General features: G+C 42.6%; 1 protein-coding gene across 3 annotated transcripts in view; it reads left to right on the top strand.

The window, feature by feature from the left end:
- Positions 1 to 26504, top strand: part of igdcc4 (immunoglobulin superfamily, DCC subclass, member 4) — a 63346-nt gene that overhangs the window by 14510 nt on the left and 22332 nt on the right. For all 3 annotated transcript variants that reach the window (XM_030414897.1, XM_030414896.1, XM_030414895.1), the window contains exons 2-4: positions 8997 to 9311; positions 18139 to 18280; positions 20875 to 21008. In XM_030414897.1, the coding sequence (XP_030270757.1) occupies positions 8997 to 9311; positions 18139 to 18280; positions 20875 to 21008 (591 nt within the window). The remainder of the gene's footprint in view (positions 1 to 8996; positions 9312 to 18138; positions 18281 to 20874; positions 21009 to 26504) is intronic.

The following is a 26504-nucleotide window of genomic DNA, read 5'->3' as shown; positions in this document are numbered from 1 at the left end:
AAAGAACTCAATGCCCAAGGCTGGGAAGACAAGTGAGGGAAATCTGCTATAGAAAGCCAAAATATTTAGACAGTAGCGAGGAGTCTGTCGGAGAGACTTTGTGTTTCTTGTTACTACACAAGCACTTCCACCTGCATGCCGAAACCTGAGAGCCCCCACCTCCCTGCAGGGGTTATCGTGTGCTGCTTCTCCGCTCAGATTATAACAACTGTAGCTTCAAAGTATTGATTTATTCTCACGCAGGGTTGTTTTTGGCCACAGGACCATGTAAGTGACTGGGCTATTGTTTACCTCGTTGCTATCGATTTAATGAAATTGAATTCGCAAACAAATCCAGCGGAAACTGCAGGCGAGCACTAGTTGAGCTTGATTTGAGGTTTTGGTTTGTGGTATCCAGACTTACAACACACACACACACACACGCACAGAAAACACAGGAGTTTCCCTGCTGGAAGACTGCCCAATGCTATCAATCAGACCATCTGTCCCTGTCCACTCAGCCTGTATTTTAGAATTCGGTGCGCAGCGATTTCCCTGAGACGAGCGCTATCTGCATGTAGGATACAATACGACATCATTCAGGACTCATAGTAATTATCTGCTGCCACTGTGTCAATTTAGCGGGAGGTACAAGGCAATCTGGTTATCACTGCTTTTGAGTGCTTTAGTGGTCCCTCTTCACAAAAGCGTCTGTAATCACATTTCAGTGCTCTCTTTCAGTCGAAGTCTCAAGGCTGCCCTAATCTTATCTGCACTCTATTTCATTCTGTAAATCCTGCTCGCTTTCTTTGCGCTGTATCCTTTCTTTCCATCTCTGACCGCGCGTTCTCCACCTTTTTAAGTCTGTGACCTCTTTCAGCTGACTTGTTCACCATGCTACTCGCATGCCAGCTTTTAGCCACGTTAACAGCAGTGTAGTTCTATGGCTGGCAATGTCGGTCCATTGGTCGGCCCACCGCTTGTCCAGATTTGAAATATCTCAAAAACTGTTGGATGGATTGCTGTGAAATTTCAGAATGACACTAAGCTATGCGACTTTGGGAATTCCCTGGATTCTCTTTTAACATAACCATCGGGTTGATAAGGGTAGTTTTAGTGAAACATCTTGACTACTATTGGATGCATTGTCAGGAAATTTGGTACAGCTATCCATTGCCCCCTTGGAATGGATGGTAATTTATTTGGCAAAGCTTTCATTTCTTTGTGGTGTGGCTTACAAAGTTTGACCATGGTTTGGCGCTATGTTCAGTATTCTGTAATACAGTAAGCTTAAGTATGCCAAACAGATTCAACCCACTTGACTTTTCAAGCACACCGAGTTTCATGCTATATAGTCATTTAAATGTGACAATACTACAGCCACAACTTTTACTTTGAAGGCGAGTTGTCTCAGTTTCCAGCCCTCGACTTCCTTGTTTATTATTTATTGTACCAGTTGGATAAAGGACAAGTGTTAACAGTGTTTAGGTTGCATCGGCTATCGAAGAACAAGCTCACACATGGCAACATACATTTGCTTTAGAATGAAATTAGGAAATCAAATCATCTGGCCCCTGAAGTGGTTTGCCAATTCATTTCAGCAAATGTTGCTAACACTAGCTAGCCAGTGCTTATATTGCTAATGTTGCTAATGCTAGCTAACATCAACAGATAATTAACATCAATAGCTAGCTAAAGGCAACAGCTAGCTTGGAGCAAACTTTAGGCAGAATGATATGCTGGGCGCATGAAATCAGCCATTTTGGCATTATTTTCCCCCACAAACTGGCAACTAATAAGACTCCTAACCCTTCACTTGCTGGCACCAATCCTCAGAATTCTGAAAGAAATTTTGAACCAAACCTTTTATTCTGCACTTCTACAAGCTCTGTAGATGTATTGCTGTTTTTAAGAACATTTCATCCACATAAAAATGTTTTTAATATGACCCTTTAACTTCCTATCTATAATGCTACAATCAGGTCAAATGTTTCATTGGAACAATACATAAACTCATTGCAAAAATGCCTGCAAAGCTGATGACATTCCCATCAGCTGTACAAAAGTTTGCCTACGTTAGCGGGCTAACAGGCTAAATTTAGGTGGCTAACATGGAAAACATGGCTAGAATAGTTGTTTATTGTCATTGTTTCAGAAATGAAAATATGAAACTAAATATCACACCTGCTACAGAAAAAAGCGAAGCGTTTTTCTTGTGAGCATGCCAACATTATCATTAATCACTGTAATGTGCAATACAGCTTCACAGAGTTGGCCTTGCTAGCACGGCTGTGAACTCTTAGTATTGTTTAAGTGCCATGTTTAGGTTTAGATATGAAAATGTGTAAAAGCCAGCACGATGCAGTATGAAAGGAAAATGTAATAACTGTGCAGGAGGGATGTTTTTATTCAAAAGCAATCTACGAAGACATGCAATATAGGAGTGGAGTATAAATATGACATCAGTGGATAAATTAAACTGTTATTGCTGAGAATGTATCTTACAGCAGTAAAGGCAAAGTCTACTAAAAACAGCAGAAAACAACAGAGTGAAATCAGTTCAGGATCAGTTGGACTCTTTTAGGAGAACCTCTTTGTACATATCTCTGGTTCCTGAAAGGCCCGAGGTATTGTATAGCTTCAATTTAGAGGCTGTGGAAACCTGAGCTGAGGCCTTCGGGTCATGGGGTGTCCAGTCTCTGTTGACAGTGAGCTGGGCCCGGTGAAATATTCGCTGTGTTGGGCCGCTCTCCTCCTCCTCCTCCTCCTGTTTCTCCTTCTGTCCTCCCAAACATTTTGTGAATAGGTGATCCATTAACAGAGACGGACTAGCGGAATAAGCGTTGATGTTATCGAGAGCGCTGCCCTCCTAAATTCTCCCTTTACCCCGCCTTTTCTTTGTCCCTGTGTGTTTTGTTCCATCTTTTTTGTGTGTTTTATTCCATTTCTCCTCCTGACGTATAGCAAGAGTATGGAAGTAGATAAAAACAATGTTGAGGATCATACCACTGCTGTATTCTTACCTTTTCAAAATCACTGTCACTGGCACAAATGCAAAGCTATTACTAATCCAGATAAGGAGTCAAAATTGATGCATTTGCTTTTCAGTTTTTTTTTATTTTTCTGTTTCTGTATTACTCCTGTCGGTCTTTTCTCATCCTCTCTCCATTCTGTAAAACGTGTCCTCTCTCTGCTGGTAAGCTACGAACCGCCATCACAATCCAATCACTACAGCTCAGTGAGATCGCGCAGCCCGCCTGCGACTGTATCCCAGAGTGCAACCTGTCCTTCCCAGCAGCTCCCGTTCGTACAGTAAAAAATAAAAAATAATGGTAAAATGGCCACTTCACAGATTCCCCCCCCCCTCCCCTTCTTCACCACAATGTGTCCTCACGAGACACTGACAGTAACTGCGTGGGCGTGCGTCTGTGTGTGTGTTATAATGGGTTTGTGCACACATTAGCTTGTGAACGTGTGTGTGTGTGCGCGTGTGCTGCATCACAAATCTAGGGCATGCACAGGTTTCTGGTGCGATGGTGTGTGTGTGTGTGTGTGTGTGTGTGTGTGTGTGGATATCAAGTGTTTTATTCCCAGATGAAATAGCCACTGAAATATGTGATACGCTTATCTTGCCTACTTTTTTTTTGTAGAGGATAATAGGTCATGTGAGTCCTCGGTTTTGGAAACGAGACTGCTTGTCTTGGATTGCCTTATCATGCAATTAGCTCTACGCAGGTTTATACAGCGTGTCTACACCTCCCTAAAAAAAGGAAATTAGTGTTTTCCTCCTTTTTTTTGTTTTGTTTCTTTCTTTCTTTGCACGGCCCTAATCACACCTCCACTCCAGTTGTGCGAGGCGTAATGGCTTCCATGCCCAACGCAGAACGGTCCCCACCTCTCGCCTAGTGAAACCATTGGCAGTGAGCTGGGAAATGGCTGCTAACAGTTTAATGACTTAATGAGACCTAATTAGTTGAAATGGGAGAGGAGCCGTGGAGGTGATACGTGTCAGAGTGCGTTGCCGCGCTCACACGCCAGTGTTCCTCCTACTTCCTCCTAAGTTTGTCAGCATGTTTTTGCTGTTCCTCTATGGGGTTTTTAGGTGCATGTGTGTGCATACATGTTTATGTTGGCAGGTGTGTGTGTGTGTGTGTGTGTGTGTGTGTCTGCATGCTTGTGGGTTTGGGGTGTGTGTGTGTGTGTATGTGTGTGAGAGAGCGCTGTGCCGCCTCTCTCAGCATTACCCAGCCTCTTCATCAGGAAGTGATGGTGGGGGGTCAGGCCTCATTTAATCAAGGAAAAAATTCCATCTCCCATTAACTTAATTAATCCAACGCCGGAGAACGAGAAGCAGAAAGAAACCCGCCTGTGTGTGTGAGTGTGTGTGTGAGTGTGTGTGTGTGAGTGTGCGTGCACCCCTGGAGTGTCTCTAAGCTGAATTCACAAAGAGGTTTGTCAAGTGAACTATAGAAGGGAAGTTTAAATGGCATTACTCACTCAGGTACGGTAATAAACCTGTGTGTAACACTGTAATGTGTGTGACGGATTTCACCCCTGTGGTGTGCGTCTGCCAAGAAGTCTGTCCGAGAGATTCAGCAGAACCTTTGTACGTGTTGAAAACAGTAATTCACTTCTCCTCACGTTAAAGGATGAGTTCATCCAAAAAAATGTCAAATTCAGTCGTTGTCTACTCAGCCTCTTGCCTTTTGTTTGTTTTGTTGTTTTCCACAGTACATTTCTATTGTTCTATTCTGGAGCTTCAGCATTGTGCCTCAATTATACTTTTGTCCGCTCGTGTCACGTCATCACCAACCCGGTGCCACTAGGCTGAGCAATCTGCCCACGCAACGATTAGCCAGCCACCAATCCACATATTTTGGGCCGGCTGGTTTCTCTCATACTGTAGGTTTTCTCAGCTAGTTTCTAGTATTGTGTGTGTCTGACTTTGATTGAATGATGCGTTTCTTCTAATTACAATGCAAGAAATCATAGGGTGTGATGATTTCAATCGTGACATAGCAGGCAACTCCTGCTATGTTTCATGGATAAGCTACTCTGCACAGCGCTTTTACACCCAGACTGTGGAGGTCGTACAGAAGCTATGAGTGTTGAGGCAAAAAAAACTTCCCATTCACACAGATTACCTTCATCTGACAAAAGCGGCCGACCGCCAACCGTCAACAGCCCGAACATCCCCCCTTTTTACTGTTGCTTTGAAGGTGTTGAGTTGAATTCTTCCGCCGAAGTAATGGTGGACCCTCTTGAGAGCACAATACAAATCAGCCGCCAAACTTTATTTTATTTGTATTTCAACTTTATTTTGCTAGGAGGTAGTGCGAGGGTGAGGATTTATTTTACAGTAAAGAACTGTCCAAGGTAGCAGCTTGACAATATCGCAACACAGATATGCAACATATGAAATCACACAGATATTCAAACAACAGTGGCCTCACAAGAACAACAGCAATATGCCTTTTTCACCGCATTCCTAGAAATAGCAATTGCAAGTTATTGCATGACTAAGGTGCTTAGTGTGGAGAAACTGTTTTCCCCAGATCCGTCAAAACTCTAGGTACAGTAAAAACAACCATTTGGAGGAGTGTTGAGAACTTCATAGAAGGGGGCACCACCATCAAGTTAATCCCATCAAACGAATCAGTCTTAACGTTGTAAATGCTGATTACATTGACCTCCATCGAAAAAAACACAAATACAACAACTTCATTCAAAGTATTTATTGCACTACTAAGGGACCCGGCAGATGAATAAGGACCACCAAACATATACATACATAGTATGCACATAAACTGTTGGCAACTAGAGTGGATAAATGATTAATAATCTAGAGAGGAATTAGCTCAACTGTAAAACAGAACGCATGACGTTGGTTATTTCCTGCTTTTCTGTGGGGATGGACGGTCCGATGATAAGACAAATTTCCCACAAAGCGTCGAGCACGGCGAGCAGACTTGGTGATCTTCGGTCACCGGGGGACAGCCTGACAGCCACTGGTCTCACTTCTTCAGGATGATGAGTTCAGGCTGAAACATGGCCCCTCTCAGGCCGTACAGGAGACACAGCATGTGTTCTCCGGTCGTCTTGCGTTCAGTGAAAAAAGTTAACTATGTAAGAAAACGTAAAACAGAATAATGAATTATTTGTTTAGCAAACGGTTGACGTTTTGCCCAAAAGGAGGATTCACCATGGAGAACCCAGGAAGGGCTGATGACCAAAAACCAAGAGTCAGGACAAGCACAAGAGACTGAGGACGGCATGTTTTGTTTGCACTTTTTGGTGGGAAGAGGATCCTTGGTGCTCTTTTACTGATTACTAATTAATTTCTTTGTTTGATAAGAGACCTGGCCTCTAATTAAAGTGGCATAAATTGATTTCTAAATAACATTTGAAGTACCCACATGCTTGCAATCTGGAAAACCAACTCTTTGTGTCGTCAATTTGTGTGACGTAACTAAGAATGGAGGCACTAAAAGCTTGTGAGATGAATTATTCAACAAAAAATGTACTTTTTCTCAAATGTAAGAAAATCATGTTGGTTAAAATCAGATACCCTCATGAGGTACTGGTATTTCCTTGTGCCATTGTTTTCAAAGTAATTACCAAAACTCATCATCAGATACCAGACCGTGAATAAGCAGATTTTGAAGCAGAGTTTCATGATATCAAAATGATTATGAAGTTCTGAAACACAAGATACATATATTTACACATTCAAGTCGAACGTTCTGAATATTTCAGACCTTCAGGATGAATAGAAGGAGAACATAATAATAAAAAGAATAAAACCTAAGGATGAAGAAGTCTGTGGATGGTACGACAAGGCTTATCTTCTCAGATCTTGTCCTTCTCTTTTCTATCATCCTTTCTCCTTAAGGTCATCGGGTCTGTGTGTGTCCCTTTGCACAAAGCAGATCTGATTAAACCGCCAACATTTTTATGAAAGAATTTAGTTTCTCCATATATTCCTGTGTTCAGTCGGCTTCACTGGTACCTCATGGAGGTCAGAGAGAGAAGGGTCAGGAGGTGATTTACAGATAGAAATATACCAGTGCTTTTGTCTGGGAGTGGGCATTGATGTCCAACCCACCAAATGATAAAGAATGAAATGGTGAGTAAGAGACGTTGCTTAAGATTCATGGTACACTGAGTCAAGGCTTGGTCAAACGGAGGAGGCTGCATGCGTATACAGTGTGTTGTCACCATGGTCAGTCAGAGGCAGAAATGTCGCTTCAACAAGTTTTCTCTCGGCATTGGAAGTAAAGCGAGGTTTATTTCTAAAACCTGAGCCACACGCACACTAGGCAAATAGCTTGTCCCAAACACTTGTTTGAGGAAACTCTTTCAGTGGATTAACCTTCAGATGTGAAAGTGCTGAGTCACCCAGCGCCTATAAACAATCTTTAAAAAAAGAGTTTTGTTTTCTAAGCATGAACATGTTTTAAATTCAAGTACAGCTCACTCTCACGCCAAAGCTCCAACAATGCTAAACTGATTAAGGTACTTAAGTCACAACAATCAAAGCTAAATTATTCATTATTATGTTTGCAGTGGTGATTATTTTCTTTATGAAAAAAATGTATATTTCACTGTATAATGGTGTCGTGTTTGCCCCGTTATTCCCTAAACAACTGATGTACCATTATCGACAAGACAAGTCATTGATCATATTCTGCTCCTCACTCTACCGAAGCATCTGACCATAGCTCTTATAAAATGCTATATTTTCCTTTCATTTATAAGACACAAGTATAAAAAATGCTGTCAGAAGTTTTATTTTACAGTACTTTTCTAGTAGCTTGTGCTGTTATAGTAGGATGTGTATAACATTTCCTCCTTTTTGCACGCAGATTACAAAACCGCTTGAAGAAACACACACACACACACACACACATCAAACGCATTAACCATAAATCATCACGCACAGGCTGGTATGTGAAGTCTGCTAAATGCAGAATTACTTTTGACCCTCTTCTTTTTCATGGCCTCTCCTTCCCTGTCTAATGCTACCCGGCCCTCCTCATGAAAGATAATTAACTGCCGACATGCCAGTCAAGATTTGAATTCCTCTGTTCTTTTTATCTCTCATCTCCAATCCGTGCTCGATCTTTCCCCTTTCCCTCGTTCATCAATTCTCTTTCCTTGTAAAATCTTCGACTGACTTTTTTCTTCTTCCTCTTTTTTTTTTTCTTTACCCTATTTGTTATTCCATCTAGATGATGCCATCTGTTGTAGGCGAGATACAGAAAAAACATAGGGGATAAAGAAAAATTGCGAGGCGTGCGTGAAAACATCTGGATGAAGCAAACCCCGTATGTTCTAGTGTGTTACGTTCAATAAAGTCCTGATCACTTTAAAACGAGTTTAAAGTAAAAAAACAAAAAAAAAACTAAATAAATAATTAATGGAGTTATGGCGTGGTTAAAACAGCAACAACTCCTTTGGCTGCACTTCATGGAGCCGCTCCTTTCACACCCGCTCATCAGCCCCTCACTCCAGGACTTCCCCGCTCTCTCGCTGACTTTAATGTCCTGCTGCTGACATACAAATCCCTTCATGCCCCTGCACCCATTTAGTTTCCAGGGCCCCTCCCCCTCCTCGTCCTCCTCCTCCTCTGCTGGCCTCCTCTCTGTCCCCGAAACACCCTGCCTCTGGAATGCACTACCCCTATCCATCTGTGCTGCCAGCGCTATTGATTGTATTGAAGTCGTGCTACGAAATGACAAATTGCTAAGGGCTGGAATTGATAAGGGGGACAAAAATAGCGAGAAACGACAGAAGTATGAATGATTGGACCACTGAAGAAGAAAAGTGAAATGTTTAGATTATAGTCGAGCTTTGAAAGTGGGCACAGAGCAATAAAAAGTTCCCGCAGGGGTTTACAGCAAGGCTCTGTTCACTATATGGTGCTAGAGTCATGTTGTAAAATGCCTCAAAAAGCGAGTATTTACTGAGTTTGCTCAACTTTGCTTGACAAACTTTTCCTTCTTTGTCCAACGCAGAAAAGCCTGTTTCGGTGGAGCTGAGCTGCGGGGCCGGACCCAGCTATGTAGTGTTGGAGCCAGGTTTGCCCCTCTTGCTGGACTGCAACCTCGGGGCCAGCGATGCACCTTTCAATGTCACCTGGCTTCAGGATGGCCAGCCTCTGCCTCTGGACGGAGCTGACTTCCTGCAGTACTTGGCCAACGGGTCCCTCCTCCTGCTGCCCAGCTCGAAGGACGGGCACCTTCCTCAGGGTGTGGAGGGAGGCTACAGCTGTGTGAGCGCCAGCGCCCTGGGAGCGCTGACTAGCCGGACTGTAAATGTTCTCCTAGCAAGTAGGTGGCCAGCATATACATTTTTTAAGTCCTGCAGTTCTTGGACATGCTCACATATGACTCCAAAAAATCTAAGATTTGTATGCTTCAAATGTAGGTCCTAAGGTTAGCTCGTAATTGTGTCTAGGTGAAATATGAGCGGTTTATTGTGGACACAGTTTCACCCACTTCATGCCCTATCCCCTTATGTAGAAAGCTCATGGATAGATGGATGATAGAAACATCTCTTGAGTAGAGGTGCTTTGGAAACAAAAGTGAAACAATAGATGGAAAAGAGCTGCAAGGTTAGTAAAATATATGATTAGTTGAGAGAAAAGGTATTAGCAACAATTGTAATAATGGATCGATCGTTTTAATCAGTTTTTCCGCTCACAAAAGTCTCAGATTTATTGATTGCAGCTTCTCAGATGTGTTTTTTTTTTTTTGTCTTTATTTGGGGTTTTTCCCCCCCAAAAAAGTTAATTAGACCAATTGACCTTTCTCACTGTGAGATCTGCTGGGGTGACTAGCAATGTTTTATTTTAACATAGAAAGAGCTTGTTACTAGGGAAAAACTGGACATATGTTTGGACCCTGTGGCCAGAAATCTCACCCTTTGTTAGCGGTGTTACTCTGAGAGGTTTGTGTATCATCACAGGTTCAGGTTGAACAGCTTCAACTCTGCAATAAATGGAACAGAGCTGCAAGGAGTTGTTATTTATCAATTACATGATACAACGAAAGAATGATCTGCAAAAATTGCCATAATGGATTCATCATTCTGATTGTTTTAATGTAAAAAATGGTCCAAATTTGCTGGTTCCAGACACTCAGATGTGGATATTTATCTTGTTTTTGTTCCGTCCCTGTTAGTAAATTGCTTATATTTGTTTTTTTCTCAGGAAAAAAAAATACGTTTGGAGGCTATCCAAGGCTGCTGTGTTAGACAAATGTCTCTGTTTTCTGGCATATTGTATAAAGGAACCGTTCAGTGCAGTGAAAAACTGGAGCTCCAACAGTGTGATCATGTAGTTAAAGGAGAATTTCGGTCGATTTCAACATGTAGCTTTATCGCTCAAGCTACCCTTGACTAGCCAGTACTGAAAACGCGAACACTTTTGGTCCACCCCTAAAAGGGGTCCTTGAACGGAGAGTTAGCATTGACAGCTAACAGCATGGGGTCAGAACTTTACACTGTGTTTTAAGCTTCTTAACATGCTCTACATCTCACCCCAAAAGGTATGCAACATCAGCAGACACCCAAGAACACAGCACTGTGGCATTTATGACTCACAATGAATAAAAAAGAGGTTAAAACAGTGTGTTTGTGCAGCAGCTACATACCGTTTGTTGACATCCATGTCGTAGACCAAACTAGTCGATCCGTCGAGCGTGCGCTTACTCCCTCACTGGCAGCGACGGAAACTTGAATTTTGCAGACAGAAACGTATTCCAGAGCGAATAGACTCATAACAGGCTATTGTAAGGCTAATGGCTCATGACAGGCTGTAACATGAACATGGACGTTATGAACAGAAAAACGAAAATGCTGGAATACGTTTCATCGACCGAAGTTCTCCTTTAAGATGTAGCTAAGGAACGAAGACAAGGGAAAGAAAAAGAAGAAGCTAATGTTAAAAGTGAAATGTGTGAGAATTGGCCACCCGAGGCAGCATTTCACCAGAGTAAGTGCTAGCAGCTGCTAACTGTAGGCCTCTAATGCATCCAGTGCTGTAGCTACTTTTAGCTTGTTAGCTCAGTTAGCCTACAGCTAGGTGTTAGTGTGTTTGCTACAAGCACAGGAGCTTTAGGCTGCCTAGGGAAAGAGGTTTTCCGGCCTAGGGCTAGCTGGTTAGCTCGCTAACTTAAGTAGATATCTCTTCTATGCAAAACACGGACCACTTTGGCATAATGTCAAAACTGTCATTTCCTCACATTTGCTTTTTCCATGTTTTAACTAAAATTCTTATATTTTGCATCTTTTAGAAGAGGAAACGTGATGTGTTTGTATCTTTGTCACGCTTTATCAGCAATAATGATCACATACAGACGGTGACATCGAAAAAGTACAATGAAATGTGATTATCTGATAAGAGCCCGTGAGTAAAGATTATTAAAGATTAGGTTGCTGTTTGTATGCACAGTGTGTTTGGATGTTTGGGTGAGCGGTAGTGAGAAAAATGAGGGAGGGAAAAAAAAACGTTGCAGGAGAGGAGGGTTGCAGCATTACCGATTTTTACGGGGGGGGGAAAAAAGACCTTGTTTTGATTCATTCATCTATTTAAAGCATTTAACTGGACGTGCATGCAGGCACGCACGGGGGCAATGCGATATGTCAGATTCGTCGAGGGAATTTCCTTGGATGGATGGAGATGAACTTGGTTGCCCCCCTTATCCTCTAGTGGAATGCTAACAAGTGTCGAAGTAACAGGTAGACTCTGAAACAACAGTATGTCACGAGGCACATGGTTAAAGGACGGAGAGTGGGTGGAAATGAAAGAAATGAACGTGAAGATGCGTGTTTTGAGGGATGAGAGTACAGGCTGCCGCTATTTAATCGCCACTCCGAGGAGGCCTCTTTCTCTCACACCCTTAAGTGGTAGTCTTTATTTAGTCATTAGCTTTGTGTAAAATGAGACAGTATCCTTTGTGGATGCCCCCGCTTTTGTCAGCTGTCACATGCCTATTTATGAGGATCTCTTGTTTGGGGGACAATAAGGAGTAAAGGGAGTGGGAGGGCGGGTGTTGGATGAATGGTGGGAAGGCGGAAAGGGCTGAAGAGAGTTTGCGGTGAGGGTGAAAAGAAAGGCTTCAGAGACCATTAAGAATGACCTTCAGCTTGCGCTTGCGTGTGTGTGTATGGCGCCATGTATGCGTGTGTGTGCAGCTTTTTTGAATTAAATCAGCGGCGAGAGGCTATGAGATGGATGCGACCGGCGCGCAGAAGGTCGAAGCCGAAACTGCCTCTGCGTTGACATTGAGCAGACACTCTCATTTCCTACTGCGTCTTCACCATCAGAAATGAGACCGAGGAGAGAAACGTCGCATAGATCACATCTGTGAAAACACATTACGAAACCCACCTGCTCCAGTTTCCCTGTCGCAGTATATGATGCATGTGGCCTTGTCTAAAAAAGCATGTGAATGTGTCGGAGAGGGAGAGAGAGAGAGTGAAAGAGAACTGCTCCCTCTTTATATGCAGATAAAAAATGTAAATAGGTCTATAGTGTTTCAGTGTCTAACTTGCTCCCCTCTCGGCAAAATGTCAGAGGCAGCGCTCAGCGTGCACGTTCCATTTTCCCAAAATGATGATGCTGGGGAGAAAAAGAAAAAAGCAGCCTTTAATGTCAATTAGACCAATTAACCTTTCTCATTATGAGCCTGCTGAGGTGAATGTCAATACTTCCTAATTCCTACCAGCTTTAGCTGGTGTCGTGAGTGTGAGGCCGTGTGCTCTCTCCTCCATACAAACGCGCTGCTTATAGCTGAAGTTGTTGGTCTTCATTAACAAAAAGGACGTTGGACAACGCTGCTTTGTCTATTTATTCCAAGCTTTAAAACAAGGTTAATGTTTTAAACCCCTTTTTAGGTACACACTTCACACTTAATTTGGTGCTTTCATGTCAGTTTTACTTCTCCATTTTCAACATGGGAGTCACATGGTTTTTAACCCCTGAGCGTCCATTATATTATTTCTGTGTGTGTTTGTGTGTAAGATTTAAAACAGACCCATTCTTATAGCACTCAATAGTAATCAGATTTTCAATGTAAATAAATGTCTAAGGTCTGTCAATACTGTAACAAGAAAAAGGAGCAGATGATGATTCTTCTTCTTCTTGGATCTGTGTGTGTCAGGAATTATGACGATGTGAAACTCTCAACCTGTTGGTTTAAAAGGGTCATAAATCCTGTAACTGCTTGTGACTAACAACTTAAAATAGTATGAGACAGACACGGCTGTATCTCAAAAACTGTAAAGACTTATATCACATATCACATGTTCGGTACCACTGGATGCAGAACAACTTTAATTTCAATACCATGCGTTTAAATCCAGTGTAAATCTGATGTTTAATGCGATTGTTAAATTTACGCTGTTAGCAGATTTTTTTTTCAATTTGTCAACTGTAGCCACGTATCACCCATTTCCACAGCAAATTGTGTGTGTCTACCTCCTACAGAAATAAACCTGGAAGAAAATAGTTCATATTTATATGTTCTTGTCTTGTGTCAGAGACTCACTCTTTAAAGTTTCTCAAAGTTTGAAACTTTAACAAGATTAATAGAGGACAAGGAGAATCACTTTGAAAGATTGATAGCTCAAATATATCTCACATTCAAATAATCATTAGGAAATGAAAAAAAACAAAAAAAAAATCTCACATTGCAAATATTTTCCAGTAGCTGTTGCGCACAGTGTCGAAGCTCGGGGCATGTGTCATTGGTTTTCACACTGTTAGTCAGCCTAAAATGCTGGGTAGCAAAGAGGTCACGGGTGGAATTATCTGCTTGCACAAGAGGAGGGGAAAAACGCTGCAATCTGATAGCTGTGGGGCCAAAGAGTGGGGCATAGATAGAGGGACGGACAAAGACAGAGCCGGGGTAAAGTCAAGGGCAGGAGAGAGGCAGTGAAAAAAGGGAGCAGGGACAGGGGCTGTTCTGTGTAATGCGCTGAAGGGTTACGAACTTTACATAGAGCGGTGCCCGAAGAGCTGCCTGGGGAAAAAAAAAAAAAAAAAAAAAAAAAAAGGAGAATGTTGCTCCTGTGGCTTTACGTGTCCCTTTTTCTTAACTGGGAGTGTTACGCCGAAAAGTTGCCCAGCGCATCGTCACAATCACGAGTGTGTGTGTTCGGCACGGTGCCGGAAGGATCTGCTTTGGAATTTCATTGCAGGGGGGACACTGGTGAAATGCTGGGAAAAGACTAATATGATTATGCTTTGACAGAGCGGAGGTGGAAGCTCAGCTGGCAGCCATTGTTCGATCACAGCATGGGCAACGTGTCTTCTCCGACCCCCGCCCTTCTTTGCATTAACGCCTGCTAATGTGCACTCTCGCTGATCAGCTGTTGTTCACCACTCACATGGAGACACATCCCCCCCCCCCCCGCCGATGAGCTTGCACATAGGTGCACACTGTGATCCAGTCCATGCAGTCCATGTACAGGCATCAAGGCACACACACACACACACACACACACACACACAGAGTAAACTGTGAGGTACAAATAGCTGCACTCAAGTTTGCACACACACACACACTCGCCCAGTGAGCCTGGCACCCTGTCAGGAGCTCTCTGGCAGTGTTACAGGTGGTGTGTTTACATGAGGGCATCGTGCTATGTAATGGCTGGGGGTGGCAGGGGTTAATCATCAACTCCTCCTGCGCAGCTCGCTACGCGACATTCACGGCAACTTCTTTTTCTAGAAGTGAATCACATGCTTTCCGTTGCTATGGCCGAGCAAGTGTGTGAACCCCGAGTGTGCGCTCGTTGAGCAGTTTCGATACACACAGAGGTGGCCGGTCGGTTGCCACGACTCCCAGTTGGCGTGATGCGGGTTAAAGGCTAGTCCACCCAGTGTCTCGTTGAGCTTACAGTGGTTTGGAGGAAATCTCTAGGTCCAGCTTGGGGTGTTTCAGAAAATTGCTTCTCTTGTTCTCTTGTAAAGAGCATAGAGAGTATCTGGTCTCTGCACTCAGTCCTCCCTTCCATAGTTTTGTTTGTTTAAAGTCAGATGACATCCCACTGTGTCTCCACTCTTGTGCAGCTTTTAAGGCCATACTAACACCAGTATGGATGACAGTATTGGGTGAATCCGTGACCAACGTCTAAGTCGGGTTATGGGGATTATTACCCTAAAAGTCTGATCAGGCTGAGCCGAACACAGGATGGCTCATGAGGTCAGACATTTGTGGTTTTGAGTTTGTTAGACTTACAACTATCGGATGTATTAGTTTAGTAGAGACTTGGTTGAGGAAGTCATGTCCCACTCAGGATAAACCGAAATATCCCTTTACTTTACAATTCGTGCCGTTGTCAGATCAAACTTTCACCTCGTCCATTTTGAGGCTTTATGACCGGAAACCTGATAAACTTCAGACATTCCCATCAGGCTCAGGTGTACTTCTTGTTCAGGGCTAATTAGCAAATGTCACGGTGCTAGTTCTGACAGCCAATTATTCTGATTCCCTTCGCTATTTTTTTTCCCCCATACCTGTATAACATGAAGACTTGGCCCTGTTCTGCCTCTGATTGGTTCTGACCTTGACATGTTTTTCTAATCCCAGAGCCCTTGAGTAGAGAGAGTTGTGACAACGACCATCACCACGTTATCCACCAGGACTTCAGATACTTCCAGGAAGTTCTGAGCAGGCAATTTAAATGCATGTATAGAGGTACAGAAGTAAGACGTTTGGCAGTTTGTTAATACACATTCTATTGATTGATTGATTGATTTACAGTACTGGGCAAAATTCCCGGAACTATTGAGAGGCTCCAACTTCTAACATTGCTGTTAAAAGTGGTTCATTGACCCAAACGGAGATGATCCAACTCTTTGTTCTCTGCTCAGTCAGAGGGACATTGAGCACACCTTTTTTTGGACGTTTCTTGGACGGTTGGGGTTTTTTGGAAAAATGCGGCGCAGAATGGGCAGCACCCAAATAGAGTGGTGAACATTGTAGATCTTATACCTGCTAAACACCTGCAACCATATCCTTGTCAGTGGGTGCCTCTTAGGAAACTGGCGTCAGTGTTTAGCACGTAACTACACTGTGCTTGACTTCAGCCTCACATACTACAGCCTAGACTCTTAGCTCATACTAGACCCTTTGAGCATTCGATCATTGAAGTCAGGCTAGTCAAGGTAAGAGGTTTTTTCTGCCGTATTGTGGTACGGAGCGAGTCAGACGGCATGCAGGGCTCAGCTTGGAGTTAAAAAGTGCGCGAGAGAGTCAGCTGGATTCAGTGCAGCACAGCGTGTCAAGGTCTGACAGTGGAAATCAGCCATCAGTTCATTCACCAAACGAGTGAACTTGAGAAACAGCTGTTACTCAAGTACTAAGGAATGTGTCCTTAAGATCGAGCTCAAAAACTGCCAATCTTGCTGACAAACAAAAGCCCGAAGAGGGGGAGGGTGTGCGAGCAGGGATGGTGTTAGATGTGAAATTTAACTAACAACGGGATTTATTTGAAAGAAAATTACAGGACGTTGAATTGAAACCGATCTTTTCTTTGAAAAATGAAACAAAGATAATTTGTTCACACTTCATCACTGCTTCATTAAAAAAACAAAAAATGTGCGAATCAAATTTGTTCTCCCTGCAAGCTGTATGTAACACTGCGGGGTGATCTTTACATGTTTTCATGCTGTGCCGTGCCACTTTGAATCACCTCGCAATTAGCCCCACGTCGAGAAAATGTCTTACAGAGCAGGATGTAGGAACCAGAAAGAACGACTGTTACCAAGCCACTATATTTGTGTTACTTCAACAAAAGCCATACCTTGATTTGATACATTTCATAAAATGTTTTTGATATAGTGACTTAACTATATATATATATATATATATACACACATTTTATTTCAAGCCCAGTTGAGATGTGGCGTGTCTCTCTTTTCTGTTGCCCTGCTGCTTTCTTCCTGCCTTCAGTCGCCTTCTGTTCTTCTTCCTCGGCTCTCTGCTTTGATCCACCCCCCACTCTCCGCTCCTCAGTCAGAGCTACAGGCGAAGTGGCTCGGACAGCCAACCAGTTTTGTTCTCTTCTCCAACAGCCTGCAAGGGGTCAGAGGTTAGAGGCCCTCAGACGGCGCTCACTGCTGCCCCCTGGTGCTCATGTTACCAAAATTAGGAAGTGTGTGTGTGTGTGTGTCTGTGTGTGTGTGTGTGTGTGTGTGTGTGTGTGTGTGTGTGTGTGTGTGTGTGTGTGTGTGTGTGTGAGAATGTGTCAAGGCTGTGAAAGTTGGACCACTGCCAATGCTAGACCTGGAGAGAGGAATAATCTAGCCAAGTCTGATTAAATCCCCAAATTTCTCCTAATCAGGACATTCAAGGGTATTTAAATGGTCTGAACAAGTGTGTAATTAAATTACAACGTTTAAAACGGTGCCTTTAAAACCCCTAAAAACGGCCTGAAAACAATAATTAGAACTCTGAAATAGAGACCGTACTGAGGTATTGGACAGATTCTATTTAAAGTAAACCAAGTTCAATCAAAAAAGTCCCACAAACTGTGAATGAGGTCAGTGGTGGGGTCATTTATTTTATTTTATCTGTATTAATTTTCTTTCTGTTGCAGTTACATCGAATAAAAACTATAACAAGGCAGAAGTGTAATCAATAAAGGGTCAGGGGTTGATAAAAACAAATTAAATTACACATGACCCACTTTTTTTTTTCGATCTGCTGTCCATTCATTCCCCAGCGTTGTGCATGCGTCCATATTTTTGTCCTTAGATGGGCTCCGTTTCATTTTGAAGGCTGAAACCCAGCATTAATGTATCAAACCAGTTCCAACCCCACCACACTGGCTTTGCAGCCCTTTTTAACTTGGTGCACTTAGGATGTGCCCTAATGCCGTCCATGTGGACTCGGGGTTGTAGACCAACTGTGGACTGTGACTTCAGGGTAATTGCACAGTGGGTCACATCATGTGAGACCTACATCAAACAAACCGGGTCCTTTTCATCACACCGGAGTTGGATGACATGTCACGCAGAATTGTATTCAAAAAATGAATCCGAGCATCAACTTTTGATACAAGTCTTTTTTTTTTCCCGTCTGTCAGCTGGGAAATCACCACTTTGATAATCATCCCTCTGACCTCTGTCGCCTCTTTCCTCCTCAGGTCTGTCTAAATTCCATCAGGAGCCGTCACCCCAGACAGTGCCTGCCGGGGGAGCTGCCCGCTTCGAGTGTCAGATTGAGGGAGTGCCCACACCTGTTATTACCTGGGAGAGGGACAAAGTAGCGGTTCCTGAAGAGCCAAGGTGACCCTTCTGTGTGTGGCGTTGTCCTTCATCTTCCTCCCGTCTGTCTTTTCGTGTTCTCACAAGATCTCGGTCAACGAACGATGTGGTTACTCTTGGTTTGTTTCAGGATCTCTGCACTTCCAAGACAATTACTTTGAGCACACAATGTTTTTCTGTACTTGACATGTTCTCTTTTCTGTGTCCTCATTGATGTCCCAGTACTGCCCATTACATACTGTACCACAAGGCTCCGTGTCTGATGTGAAGCTGGCTGCGGCTCTGCGTTTGAGGGCTGTATTTATAAAGTTTCAAAGTTCTGAGGTTCTCGGGTCATCTCAGTTCAATCTAAAATTCTCATGAATCATTCACTACTCACTGCAGACCTACAGTATATGAGTGACTATAAAGTGAGGTCATTGGTCAAATGAAGAAAAAAAAAAAAAAAAACACTTTTGGACACCACTCCAGTCATTCTCTTTCAATTCATGATGGTATAAAATGCTCGGTTAGTGACCATCAGTTGTATACGTCCTTTCATTGATGCATTGTGGGATACTTTGAGTCAACTACATAGGAGTATAATAATTCTCACTGCTCGTTTGGAGGGCACTGCAAAATTGACTCACTACAATTCAACCTAGCCTAATCTAAAATCAATTCAATTATTTAAATCCACCAGATATGTATTTTTATTGCCAGAGAGCATCAGACTGTACTCACTCAAAGACAGATTTTTTTTTTTCCAAGGTCTGTATGTTATTCCCAGACAAATGAATTAAACTTTCTAATAATCGCCCTCACTTTAATCAAGAAAGTGAGAAAGATTTCCTAGACTTGATGGGGTCTCGCCTGGGCTCAGACCCCATCCTCCATCTAAGTTTCATGGGTATCTGCTTTTGTAGTATATGTGTAATCCTGATGACAAACCAACCAGTGGAACCAATGAAGCGACCTCCTTGGCGGAGGGGATACAACCACAATGACTAGTGTGTCAGTGCCAGTTTGCACTCCCTTAGAAAAAACTCAAAAAGCTCAGCTCCACAAATGATCAGAAATGTAAGCCTTAGTAAAGCCTTTGTGAATTGACCTCCTCCATCAAGTTCCTTTTGTGCGTTTCATACCCCGTGCAAAAAAGAAAAAAGAAAAGAAAAAAAAAGCTGCATATCACAATTGAAATAAGTTGGATTTTTTCATGGTGAAAAGTGCTCTTTAAATTATTTCCTTCCATCATTCAGCTTCTCCTACACACACAGTGGTGGTGGTAGTTTCTGTAAACTTTATCCTGTCATTCAGCTTGACGTTTAAGTTATTCCTCCAACAGTTAGATAAAAACATACTGTACATGGGGTCGATAGAAAGTCTAAGCGACAGACTATTTCAAAAGCACATTTTCAGGATCTCAACAACAATCGAGCAGCGCTGAAGAATCACCTTGAGCTTAATACGAACCTCTCACCGCAAAGCTTGTGGGATTTTTCTTTTGCACTTTGCAAAATGTAGCCCTGCTGCCACTTCTTTGACGGTTGTCTCTCACAAATAGTCTCATTTACCCGTCCACTTAAGGATATTGACAATCTTCTGGCCCCGGCGCCATTGGAATTTCTCCCTGGACTTATTGCACAGGACTAAGTGCTAATGGCTGCTGTAGCCCTGCATGACCCGCAAACAGCTCGCTGCTTATGAGGTCTTATCGGTGGGATGTGCTTCTTGCACCTCAGGCGTTGTTAATGGCCTCTCACAAAAATGAGCAAAGGGCTGGCTGATACATCACTGGCTTTTTCTCTCTCTGTTCTCTGCGGCTCCAACATGCCTTTTCCTCTCTACTGGCCCCGCTGACATCTCTTGCTCTTCTTCTGCGCTGTTAGACCCTTTCCGTCTCTATTTCTGTTACACTGCTATCCCAATTTTCTCTTCATTCACGGCTCCATGTCTTCCTCTCATTAGATCTCGTTTTTTGTCCTTTGTTTTTCGCCGTCTACCGCCACATTACCCTCCCCATGTCCCTTTTCTCAAACCCTGATCTCATCTGCCCTCACAGGTAGGCTTTAGTTGCAAACTGTTCTCACTCTAACTTTCCGAACTGTGGTTTGATCAAATTTATAGTATAGTGTGTACATTAAAATGTAGTAGGAAGCACAGTGGTGGCGTTAAAGTCATGCAATCGTGGTGTAGTTGGTTAAAGCCTAACTTTAGCTTTTTTACTGCTCGTGATGGCATCGTGTCTACAAAAAATCGAAAAAGTGGTATCGTGTTTTTGTTTGCCACAGAGCTCATTCTGCAATAATTCAATAAAAAAAAAAATCCCATAGGCTTTTTGTTCAGGATACCAGGATGATTCTAAGTTTTGAGGCACGTCTTTGAGTTGCATGACTTGTAATTGCGTCCTCTCCTCACAGCAGTTGTACACAATAGTCTCTCTCCTGAACAAAGAGAAATGGAGCCCTGTACGGACTCAGCAGGGATCCCCGTGGAGTGGATCAGCTTGATGTTTTTTCATGCTACAGGGCACTAAGCCATTTACTCACTTGTTTGTCTCCCTCTCTCTTTCGCCTCCTCGCTCTCTCACCCTCTGCCACCTCCCCTCCGTTTTTTTTTGCCCTGCGTGCAAACAGGTTCATTTCCCTTCCTAACGGGGTGCTGCAGCTTCTGGAGGTGACCAGGGAGGATGAGGGCGCCTACCGCTGTGTCGTATCCAACTCTGCCAGAAAGGACATGAGTCACGAAGCCAGGCTCGCTGTCACCACAGGTGAGGGCTGTCGCGTTGCTTTATTGTGTTTGAATGGGCGGCCAGGCCCCCGGCGGGAGCTGCCGGACCAATCTCGAAAAACACAATGCGAGATGCTTGGAAAAGTATCATGTCTCTGAAGTCCGAGCAGCAGACTATGATAATAACATGTTGCAATAATACTGAAGACATTAAACGTTCTGTTTGGTAACATTTTTAACCCATACAGGGAAAAGGTTCCTTCCCGGTGCCATCAGACTTAAAGCGCACACTCCATAGAACACACATAATGTGCTTTAAATTATTATTACTGTCAATACTTAACGTTATTCTCTCAAACCTTATGTTCCACTCACCTCTTCTCCCTCAGTATTACTATAGTACTATGATAACTTTATTTATCCCCGGTGGGTGGGTTGGTGGATGGGTGGATAGATGGATAGATAGATGGATAGAGCTCAAACAAATATTGCTCTGCATGAAGAAGCAATAGGAAGCACACACTTTAAAGATGAGGACTTCAAAGATGCACCATTATGGAATGAATCACAATTCAATGAATGCGTACTCGTTGACAATACTTCAGCTGTGGAGCACCAGTTGAACAGCTGCTGTTATTGAAAGGAGGACACACAGAAGTAAATCTACACAGCCATCTCTGCTCATCTCCCTTATATTATAACCAGAAAGAGGGGAGCAGGCTGGGTGCAAGGTGATCAAAACATTGCATTAATAGAACCGTACAGTTACATGAGCACCCTGGTTGTGGCCGTCATCGCACATTGTGAATACAGTTTACATAGAAATGAGTGTAATTAGTGAATTAAGTCACTAGTTTTTTCCTTCCCAACCCTCATCATGATGTGGCTTATCAGGACCGTGGAGTCGTAGAGTATCTGAATATTTAACTCGATCCACTGACAGCAAGTTAGGGTAAGATTTGGTGGTCGGAGCAGATGTCTGACACTTTGGGAACCGTTAGCAGGTCGGCCCTCTGCTAGCCAAACAAAGGGAAGCGGTGGTCAGTTTGTAATTGCTGCACATTTCCTAAAGATCTGAGACTTTTCCCCAGTTCTGACTCTTTGTGTTTGAACTCCCTCCTCAACCGCCTTCATAAGACGGCGACTAAAAACTGTCAGTCGCCTTCACCCTTTGCGTCTTGTGTGCGGTGTTATTTCGACGCACTTTGCTCTTCGTTTCTCATGAAAAGCCATTCTGTTATGTGCAGCACTTTAAGCTGGTGTGGTGTTATACATTTGGTTTGGTTGTCCTTCAGATTTCATTTATTACACACACATACGCACACACACACACATGGGTTTACAGGTATTAAGAGACTTTTAGCTGCTGTCTACAGTGGCATTGAGCTTGAGCTTTGAATTGGGGCTCGCTTTAAGTACCTGACAAGGTTTTTGTGTTTATCTCTCTCACAAAGGACTCATTCTCCCGGTTTGGTAGATGAACCACAATTGTTTGATATTTTTAATCAACTAATAATGAGTATGAGGCAAGTCAGACACAAAGTTGATTTAAAGATAGAACCTAACATTTCTGCGTTAAATTGTTCAAAAACAACCAGAGCTTTGTTATATATTTGAGTTGAGTTGTGTTCTTACATTATACCGATTTTTGTCCAACCTTTTTTTGCTAAACTTACGTGAATAAAACTTTGCATTGGCAGTTGTTTAACTATGAAGACTCCGGCGATCCCACGCTTTTTATGTCCTTAGTTGTGTTTTGATTGGCAGAATTTACATATGGTGCGTTTTAAGTCGTGTATTTATGTAGGACTCACTTCAGAGTCTCCGAACAACGTGCATCTTAAACTGCATCACAGATCATGTACCGCACAAATAACAGCAAGTCGCGTCTTCACTGCGTTGGTTTTCTGTAATTTGCGTCCGTTAACTACGATCGATATTATGGCACATCTTGACACCACAGAAGAGGTCAGGAAAGAAATTGTATCCTTTCAATGTCAAGTCCATCAATTCAGAACAACTTGGCAACAAACAAACAGAGGATACATGTTATATTACGATGTACCCTTGTGAAAAAGAATATACTAAAGGACAGTATATTAAATGTCAGCCTACTTGAGCATACTTGTAGCCAGACTAATCATCAGTACACTTCAAGCAGACCGACAGTGTGGACATGAAAATAGTGTACTTTCTGCTTCACTAGTACTGCACTTGCTATTGAGTGTAATGTCTAAAAGTGTGTGGGTGCAATTTACAATATACGTACAACAAAGTACACTTGCTTTAAATACCTCTTGAAGGTACATCTTTGTTTTTTGTACATTGAAGTTGAACTTAATGATGTTTATTTAGCACCAAGTTTGAAGTACATTTAAGATATACTTAAAATTGAGCACATAAAGTACAAGTATACTTGTCCTGTAATGTGTTTTCTATACCCAAAGCACATTATAAATACAATAAAGTATACAATTTTTTTTCCACAGAGGTAATTATGCTCCAATCAGTGAATCTCAGAGCTGAACATTAAATGGAACGAGCCATGCCGAAGGTCAATCTGTATACGGTCTGCATTTTATCAGACTAGTTTGGCATTAGCATACATACACCGTCTTTTGTCCTCAGTGTTTCGCTTTCCGTTGCGATCAAGTTTAAAAATGTTGATTCAAATTCATAATCTGCATAGTCATTACAATTCAAAACATGCACCAGAAGCGAAGGCATCCTCTCTTTCTTCACACAACATCTGCTCTGCTCCTTGAATAGTGGAGGAGCATATTTGGAAATTAGTCACAGAATTATATAAGGTGTATTTTAATGGATTTTAACACTTGTAATGACGAGGGGGAAGATTTTTCTGGGCTTTTCATTTCTCTCGGTAGCCTTGACACTGTCGTGGACTCCTTGGAGGAAACTACTTAAAGTCTTATTGTGAGCAATCGTATATAACAGATGTCAGATCTAATGCCACCACTTCACTGGTTTGCACTTCAGAGTTCTATGAATAGAATTTCTCATCACCCCGTTGACAGCTTGATATTGAGGTGATCAAATCCCCACACTCAGTGTAAGAGGCTTTAGAAAATATGAAACGTTCAAGCTGCCTTAGATCTCCAGTTTGTAGTTTGGTCCAATTCCTTCTTTACCTCCTTGCCGCACCCACGCCCATCTGATCCGCATGAGACCCTGGCAAGAGCGCAGCCAGCAGTGCAGTCCTCGCAAAGGCAGAATGACCCACTTAAAGCTTTATGCATAACCAAGGATTTCTGTATGTAATCTCAATGATTAATTTATAATGTGTTTACAGAATGTCGGGCCTTTTCTGGAGACCATTAGCATTATGTGCTGCTGGGGCTGCCCAGGCTGAACAAAAACAAAAAAAAAAAAACTGCAGGGAGATAAGGCCCCCCCCACACCAGCCGTACCTGGGAGACTGATACGCACTCAAGATGGTCCCTTCAACCAACAAACAATATGCTCTTAATAGCATCGTTAGTCACCCAGGAGGAGAGATGTACGTCAGTTTAATAACCGAGGCCACCGTATCAACCGAGTTAATGGTTCACCCTTTTCCCTCGAACAAAATGATCCTGTCTTTTCTGTTCTTGTGTTACGAGGTGTCATCTCTCACCCCCTCTCGTCATCTCCCGCCACTTAGTCATTTTGATTATGGCTTATTCCTGGTTTTGCACATCATGTCCTGAGCAACAACAACATGCGCCGCAAGGGCTTCGATCCCATTTCCCGGCAAATCATCTAACATCATGTCCAATCGAGATCCAGGTCGAATCCGGATCCCGTTTGTGTGATGATGTGACTTCCTGTTTTAGAAACACTCACTACAAACTCCTACGAAGTCATCCTCGAAAGCTCTCCTACTCTCGTCCCGTCTCCCGTCTGAATTATTACTTGGGCAGCTTCAGCCAGCTATGTGTTAACAGTCAGTACTTCCTCTTATCTGGAGTCTTCCCATCAACTTAAATGGAGGTAAAAATACATGGATGCATCTGGTTTATTCACTGTTGACACAGAAAACAGGAACAGTGTTCCTTGACTACCTCATGTTGGCAGTTGGTTGCAAATACAAAATGTGCATGCTGCCACCCACTGGGCAAAGGATGCCCCTGCCCCATCTTACCCATGTCGTAACTTAAACTTCAATGCAGTTGAACTGCTGCAAAAGAAATCACTGCAAAAAGTGCCCACGTGTTGACGGGTGACATATAAACCAAAATTAATAAGATACCACACCGATAATGAGAAGGAATGTCCGCTTTGGTTCGTCCATCAGTCAGACATCTGCCTTCCACAAACTGAGGGTGTTGCACCAAGAAAGATTAGGCGGTAACTTTTAAATTATCATGCAACAACCTCCCTGGATGTTTGTTAATGAATAACACAAATCACTACTCCTGACTAAGTGACACATATTGTATTGAGCTGATAAATGCATGTCTTCACAGCAATTACGATGGAACAAAAAGGGAGGTGGGGTTGATCAGTAATAACGATAATATACTTTATTTATATGGCACAAGGTCACAAAGTGCTTCACAGAAAAAGGAAAAGAAAAGAGAACGCGAACACAGATGAAGAACAGCAGAATTTAATAAACTAAATAAAACACCAGGATTTTAAAACGTAGTAAATCAAGTAAAAAAAAAAAAAAGAAATAGATGGCAAGAGGAAATGGTGTAAACACAGCAACCTTTACAGAATTGCACATTGGCACATACATGGTAGGCCAATCTTTTATGTAATCTGGGGCGAGGCCATTTGAAGTTTTAAAAGCGATGAGTTGAATTTTAAATGGGGGTTCAACAACAAAAGAGAAGCCTTCCCTTCTAGAGGACAAAATTGTTCGTAGATTCAGTAGTTACTCAAAGACTAGGGGAAAAGTAATTTAACAATTTGAAACACTATGTAAGGATGTGTAGCAGCAATCCACTGGAAAATGTTGTTTAATTAGTAGTTTAATCACATGCTGTGCGCTGCTCCCCAACGCTGTGTCTAGAAAGGGTGTGAAGAATAATGTGCAACTGCTTCAGATGACTCGCAATCAAATGGAAGAAAACTCCAACCAGAGCTCAGTAAAGGGAAGAGAAAATGGCAGACCAGTGTTTTTAAAGCTGACAAATCCCTTCACTGATCTAATCTTTTTCAAACTAATTATTTCACATTAGTGCTTTTATTTGTGAATCCTCAAATAATTGGCGGTTAAATCCAACAAATCCAACCCGGAGCTTTTTTTAAGCACATCCTCACTGGAGTGTTGGCTTGCCGGTAGTTGAACACGGAACAGTTCAGATAAACTTCAACAGTGATTGGCGATAAATGGGACTGCACTGTATCTTTATGATCAAACTGAATTGTTGTGTTAAACTTGATCGGTGTAAGCAAGTAAAAAAGTCAGTAAGTTTGCGAAACAGTATTTTAGAAGTCACCCACCTTGTAGCACTTATCCAGTCATCCAGTCGTTGGCTTCAAACTGGCAACTGTCCAGTTACAATCAGCAATTCTTCTCGTATTTACT

Source organism: Sparus aurata, chromosome 4, assembly GCF_900880675.1.
Source record: "Sparus aurata chromosome 4, fSpaAur1.1, whole genome shotgun sequence".
Taxonomy (NCBI): Eukaryota; Metazoa; Chordata; class Actinopteri; order Spariformes; family Sparidae; genus Sparus; species Sparus aurata.
The sequence above is the reverse complement of the archived record's forward strand: the minus strand, read 5'-3'. Positions and strand labels throughout refer to the sequence as shown.